The sequence below is a fragment of the Falco punctatus genome (assembly GCF_963210335.1).
Source record: "Falco punctatus genome assembly, chromosome: 7".
Taxonomy (NCBI): domain Eukaryota; kingdom Metazoa; phylum Chordata; class Aves; order Falconiformes; family Falconidae; genus Falco; species Falco punctatus.
In genome coordinates, this window is record NC_137587.1 from 9288130 (window position 1) to 9294748 (window position 6619).

A 6619-nucleotide genomic window follows, 5' to 3' on the forward strand; every position below is an offset into this window, starting at 1 on the left:
TTATAGGGTAGAAGCTCTCCAACTTCTTTCAGGAGTCACATCCACCCATGGAGGGCTGGAGTGTTTTTTCAGCTTCTGAGCAGTCCGGTTTAATCTAGTCACTTTCATCTTTTTCTAGGTTCCCATGAGCTGCTGCTACCTTACTAAAGGACTTGCAAAAGGAGCTGCTGGTTTTTTTTTTTTTTCCTTGTTTCCTTCCTGTTGCAACTCTGTCATACAAAGTAGTCATTCTTTGAGAACACAAACCGCTCTGTGACCATTTAAAACAACTTTACACAACAGAACTAATCTGACATATTAAAAATCAGAATCTGGAAAAATAACTGACTTAAAAAATGTGCAGGAACTGGCACCAGTTACAAGCAGATGGTTCTCTAAAAGGGTCTGTAGGACACCTATTTCCTGCAAAAGACCCTCTGACAGTGTGGCAAACTAAGACCTTTACTGTGAGGCCAGAATCCCCAGGAAGTATCTTGCGTCTTAATGAGAAAGCAAAAGAAGGGTTTTTTTACATTAAATCTAATTGTTGATTTAACCCTGAACATATGAGTGAAACAGCTAACGGGTTTTCTGATGTGAAGTTCCTCAGTGTACTGTCCGGGGGTGGTGTTTGGGTTTTTTTAACTGTAACAGTTCTTAAATATTTTGGATATAAATTAAAAGATAAAAAAATCAGAAGCCAAGTTAAGAATTGAGGGGAGGAAATTCCTTCTCAGATCCTGAAAGTGATGCACTGAGGCACAGAACTGCCACTGAGCTGTTGTTCACACATTATACAAAAAGCCTGGAGACAGCAACAAACGCTCTGTATGAAAATTTTTTATTTCTAACTCCTGCTGTATGCTCTGCTCCATGATCTTCTCCAAGTCCATCTTGAAACAATGTAGGTTCCTTGCCTGTGCTGAATTATTTGGAAGGTTTTTCCGTGATCTCACTCTTCTCCTGGTTAGAAACCTAATTTCCAGTCTGTGCTTATTCATGACCTATTTTTGATCTCATGTGCCATTCTTCTTTAATTAATTATTTCTTCTTCCACCCTTTCCCAGCTCAGAGCCCCAGCTGTTATACATGGTAGGTAACGCATTGGGATGGTTGTTCTGTTGCCTCTAGGGCCTTGCTGGTCCAGAGTACTCAGCTGTTAAATGCACGTGAATTGACATACGGACCCAAACATTAAATGCTTACTACTGGTAGCTTTTCTAACCCCCTGAATTTCTGATCCTGGGCTTCCTGTGTTGAGGAAGCATTTAATAATACTCCTCCCAGTTCTTCTTTTCCAACCAAAACAAGGCACACTGGATTTCTAAGTGGTCACATTACAGATCTTCAACTGGTAAGACATAGCCCCAGGATTGGCACCAGTATTCTAGAAAAGCATCTAAATAAACTCTTGGGCTGCTGCAGAACAAGCGTGGAATAAACCTACCTATTCAGCTGAACACTGCTACAACAAATAGGACAGAGCACTAGCAAGGATGAAACGACAGCTCTGGATCCTGTCATCTAGCACAGGTATCATGGACAGAACAACACAGCAGTCTGTGTGCTGAAAAAGTTAACTGCTTACATAGTTTCCTCCCCTCCCTCCCTCTGACTTTTCCAAATGTCTTGTCTAAATGCTAAAGTTTTGAAGAATGTGGACTCCTTTCTATGACAACAAAAAAAAAACCACCTCAAAACCAAAGAGGCAGCCCCTGCATCCCAGTCTCTTGCAGGTAGCTACAATAAAAATGCTACATTAGCCAGAACCACCGTTGCTGTTAGCATGTCCAGGGTTGAATACTGCACCTACAGAGCTGCACAGCAAACAAAAGACAGATGCTTTGTTTGGCCCAGCCCTTCTTCTCACAAACAGCATTACTCCATGCTTTTGGAGAAGGGAAAAAAAAAAAAAAAAAAAAAAAAAAGAGAGTCTGTAGCCACTGGTGAGCTAAAGCAGCTCTCTTCTCAGCGGGCAATAGTTAAAAAAAAACAATCAGCACCCAAGCCACCTTAACCCACAGGGCGGCACAGGTCAAAGTACAGGTGTTCTAGTATCCTGCTTACACGTCCCAGGTTGTTCACTTGCTGCACTACAAGCTCAATGCTTGCAGCCAGTGTTGAGACTAGGGAAAGCAGGAAAATCACAAGTGTCTGTGGCTGGAAACCTGGCAGAAAACAGGCAGGGAATGACAACAGCAGGTACAGTGGGACACCGTCTCAGCAGCGCTTCCTCCGTGGTGGGGGTGGCGGCCTGTTCTTGATGGTTTTGCATTTGGGAATATGTCTCTCAGCTGCTCGGGGAGAAAATCGGCGGGTGCAGTAGGGGCAGGCAACGTAGTCTGAGTTTTCGATGGGAGGCAACGAGGGCGGGGCAGGTGCCTTTCCTCCCTTGGAGACTATTTGCTGAACCTGACGGGCCTGCTGCAGGGTCCGCATTAAATAATCATGCTTCTGTCTCCAGTTGTTCCTTCTGGGTGGCTGCTTCTGCAGAAGGGAAAGGCAGTCAGAGCAACTGGCACCACCATCAGCCTCCATTCTCATCTTATGCTCAGGGTCCAACCCAGGTCACCCTTCCCTGGCCACTCCCTGTCGATGTAAAACCCTCCCTGAGAAACTGAGGATCAAAGGGGATCAAAAAGACCAGCACCGAGAAGGATTTGAAGGAAATACTGATGGAGACATCAATACATAGAAAGATCTTAAGACTAACCAGAAAAGCAAGCAGTAGGGCCATGGAACTGGAGCAGGTTGCTACAGCTGCTTTACAGGAACAGAGCTGCATGTTTCCACTGCCTTCATTTTAACAGCCTGTGTTACTACCTGGATTTTCAGTCAGTTCTCTGCAGCCCTTCCTGTCATAAAGCTTTACTGCAGCAGACCTGGTCTGCATCCTGAGCACCCTGACTACAGCAAGGAGTAAGCTTTCTCTGGGAGCACACACCCTCAACACATTATAAAGACAAGTTAGGACCCTCACCCTCCCATCTATTAGATTTTAAATGGATCTATTTGGCAAGAACCTTTCAGAGGCAATAGCTGGATTTTATCCCTTAGCCCCACGTACATGTGAAGGCGCTCACATCTCAGTCAGAATTAGATGTCAAGGTGGAAGGAATGTGAGCAGCAGATGTGGGTTGAGGGAGGCAAAGGGACTGCACATTACCTGAGGCCTCTCTGAGCTCTTCCACCGCTGAAACTGTTCCAGTTCTGTGCCCCTAGCTCTGGCTTTGCTGGAGTCAAACACTTTCCTCTTGGAGCGTTGGACCTTGCTGCAGATACTCATATGCTTCTCAAGCCTTCTAAGGACAAACCTACGTCCGCAGAAGCTGCACTCTCCAAGATCCTCCTGCACCACATTACTGGCAGCCTGCATGCATGGCGCCTCTGCAAACGGGTGGTCACCAGAACCTTGGACTGAGCGGGTGGCAGGACAAGAGCTACCTTCTGTGGCCAGCTCTGAAGAAGAGCCTGAAAGCTCCTGGGGTACGTGGTCTCGAATTCTGCTGTTGCTGGCCACCAGCTGTTCCTTCTTGAGTTTCCTCATAGCCAGTTCTTGGGGGCGGCGGGCAGTGCCAGGCTTGGGGACAGTGGCCTCTGCGGACTGCACCCCACCGAAGACCCTATCACCTGGCCTGACTGCAACTCTGAAAGTTTTCTCCTCAGGGTGCCTTGCAGCCCTTTCCTCATGGATCCTCTCTGCTTCTCTGCGTCTTCTCTCCTCTGCTTTGACAAGCTCCTTCTCTCTCTGAATCCTCCTAAGCTCCTCCTTTGTTCTACTCAGCTTCTCTCTAAGGATGGCCTCTTGCTTTCGAATTTCCCGTTCCATTTTCCGTCCATCTTCCTCCAACTTTAGGATGTAGGCTTGCCTGCTCCTGTATAGGTGGGAGGCTGACTGTTTAGGTTCTTCTGCCCAAGGAGAGAACACTGTAGCTAGCGGAAACCTCCCTGCTGGAAGCTGCCCTTTTCTCATTGAGTTAAGCCTACTATTTGGAGCTTCCTCCATGTATGGGGAACTCCTGAGCTGTGCTGTGTTGACCACTGGACCACTCACATTCCTGTAGTGAAGAACTGGCTTCAAAGGATATGCACGGTCCACTCCTTCTTTCCGTCTGGCTACTGATATAGGTGGCAGAGTCTTGGCCTGGCTGGTAAGGTACTTGCCGTGCAGCCCATTAGAACAGAAGCCTCCATACCTAGAGCTGTATTGACTACTTTCTGGAGAAAGAGCATATAAATAGCTTTGGCTCTTTTGGGCATAGTGATCCTTTAAACTTTCCTCTTTATCAGATAGGAATTTATGCTGAAAGTTGTTCTGGTATGCCAGCTGGGAACGGGGAACAAGCTTAGGAGTTGCCATCACAGAACGCACCGGCGGAAACCAAGCCATTCTGTGCCTGAGAAAGAGCCTGAGGTTAGAAGCAAAGTCATTACAGACTATCTTATCCAAAACTGGACACATTTTCTCTGAACAGTCTACACCTGGAGGCTACACTGAGGAACTATAATGAACGTTAGCGAAGGTTTTGTAACTTTTCCAAGTTCTGTAAAGTTCTTTACATTTGTTCCATCTAGGGAGCTCCCATACTGCCTCTTCTAGTCCCAATCATTTATGCAGCCAGAAATAAGGTATTTCAGTTAGCTTTCTGCCTGAGCCCTGTCTTATCACAGTAACAGCAGAAATATGCTGTACTGCCACAGAAACTGTTAGACCCCCCCCTCAGGGAGTTTCCTGTACGTGTCCCTCCAGTTTCGGCACGGCAGATCCGCCAGTGCGGCACACGACTGTGACACGCAGGTGTCCGGTAGAGCTCAGTAGGCTCGTTCTACCGCATCCCCCGGAGCGTGTGCGGTACCCACGCCTCAGGCCGGCGTCGCGGGGCGAGTGGGGTTACCCGCTAAGTTACCTGTGGGGCTGCGCCCGGACTCCGCGACATGCGGCGTCGCCACCCGTTTCGCTTCTGGGTCTGTCATAACCCGCAGGACCCGAGACCCGCGGCTGCCGCCGGTCGCCCGGGAAGCGCGGGGCTCTGCCCGCCCCTGTCGCTGCGTTGCCTGGTTACGGGCACGCGAATGCCAGTTCGTGCGCCGCTCTCGCTGCTGAGCGGCCGCTCTGTGGTTCCTCCGCAACGGTCATCATCCACTCTGCTCTCTGGGAGGACCGCACCTCTATGGCCGGGGAGGGGAGAGTGAGCGGAGGGCGAGTCAATATACATTATTCATGAGGCCGCTTGCCGGTCCTGGATTTTCATTGGCTCCAAGGTGGGGGGGCGTGGGAGCGAGGCCACACCCCCAGCGAGAGGACGCCGAGCAGGCGCAGTGGGGCGTGGCGGCGGCGGCGGCGGCGGCAGCAGGAGGAGGCGGGCGGCGCCGCCATGGCGGAGGGCGAGGGCCTGCTCTCCGTGGACTACGAGGTGTACGGCAAGGTGCAGGGCGTCTTCTTCCGCAAGTACACCCAGGTGCGGGGCAGGGCTGGCGGGGCGGGGTCCTGGGCTTAGCCCCGGGCTGGGGGGAGCCGTGAGGGGCGGCCGCAGTTCCTGTGGGCGCCTCGGTGGGTCTGAGCCAGGGGCGGGCTGGGTGATGGCCGCGGCCCGGGCTCCGGAGTCAGGGCAGCCATCCTGTCAGTGCTGCTGGCAGCCTGTGCTGTGTTACGTAAGCACGGCTGAAAAGTGCTTTTCAGCCCCAGTTTTTCATGCGGAAGAATATTATGAAGTGCTGGGGTGTGTCCTCTGCTGCTTTCCCGCTGCCTGAGCCTGAGGAGCTTCTTGGAAGTCTGTGTCTTAGCTATAAAATTGACTGCTGTATGTGAATGTCATTCTGTAGCTCTCTTACAGTTCGAATTAATCTCATTTTGCTCTGCGTTGTCTTCTCAGGGGGAGGCTAAGAGGCTAGGACTCGTTGGTTGGGTCCAAAATACTAGCCACGGCACCGTGCAAGGACAAATTCAGGGTCCAACAGCCAGGGTGCGGGAGCTGCAGGAATGGCTCAGGAAGATAGGAAGCCCCCAGTCCCGCATCAGCCGAGCCGAGTTCAGCAATGAGAAGAAGGTCACGGAGTTGGAACACCAAGACTTCCAGATTTTGAAATAACTTTGTCTGGGAAGGAGCAAAATCTGCAGCGTGGCGTCCCCTCACAGAATGTTTCCCCTCTTACCCCTTAGTTCAGTTAGCCAATATTCAGCTCTAGAGAACTTTATTTTATTACGTTTCTAATTTATTGATTCGTTGTACTGTCGGTCTAACTCCCAGCCTTTCACAGAGTTTTGGCAGGTGGAGGAAGAGGTGTGCTGCCTTTTTTGCAGGGGCTGTGCAGGGACACGGCCTCTTTATTTCTGAATGTATGCGCAGGGTGGGGTTTAGTTGCACATCAGTAAAATTCTTTCTATTTTGTATAGTGTTACGCTCACATGAAGGAAATCACAGAATCAGTGCTGGTAGGACAGATTGCTAAAAGCGTCATTTCTGTGCTCTGAATGCCTCAGAAACATGAATTTTGCTCCCGACCTTGGCTTTTAATTTAGAATAAAATTGCTTGGAGCTTGCTTCTTGTGTGGAACGGGTGCGTCGTACGTGGGTTGAGTGGATCGCGGCCCTGTGGCCGGGGAGGTGCCGCGGGGGAGCCCGGTGCGGCCGTGAGGGCG

The 6619-nt window shown here is 50.1% G+C and overlaps 2 protein-coding genes across 6 annotated transcripts; one reads left to right on the forward strand and one right to left on the reverse strand.

The window, feature by feature from the left end:
* Window positions 1-803: 803 nt before the first annotated feature.
* On the reverse strand, window positions 804-5252 carry ZC2HC1C (zinc finger C2HC-type containing 1C). 5 transcript variants are annotated; one of them, XM_080395820.1, is made up of 3 exons: window positions 4887-5252; window positions 3146-4370; window positions 804-2466 (listed from the first exon to the last, which is right to left on the reverse strand). In XM_080395820.1, exons 2-3 carry the CDS (start codon window positions 4367-4369, stop codon window positions 2200-2202), a joined length of 1491 nt encoding a protein of 496 aa, XP_080251946.1. In that variant the 5' UTR covers window position 4370; window positions 4887-5252; the 3' UTR covers window positions 804-2199. The 5 variants fall into 5 exon arrangements, with proteins under 5 accessions (XP_080251946.1, XP_080251947.1, XP_080251945.1 ...); XM_080395821.1 differs by having other exon boundaries at window positions 3146-4376; window positions 4875-5252; XM_080395819.1 differs by having other exon boundaries at window positions 3146-4376; window positions 4887-5249.
* Window positions 5253-5291: 39 nt separating this feature from the next.
* Window positions 5292-6520, forward strand: ACYP1 (acylphosphatase 1). The gene is made up of 2 exons (XM_080395848.1): window positions 5292-5438; window positions 5853-6520. Exons 1-2 carry the CDS (start codon window positions 5355-5357, stop codon window positions 6066-6068), a joined length of 300 nt encoding a protein of 99 aa, XP_080251974.1. The 5' UTR covers window positions 5292-5354; the 3' UTR covers window positions 6069-6520.
* The last annotated feature ends 99 nt before the right edge of the window (window positions 6521-6619 follow it).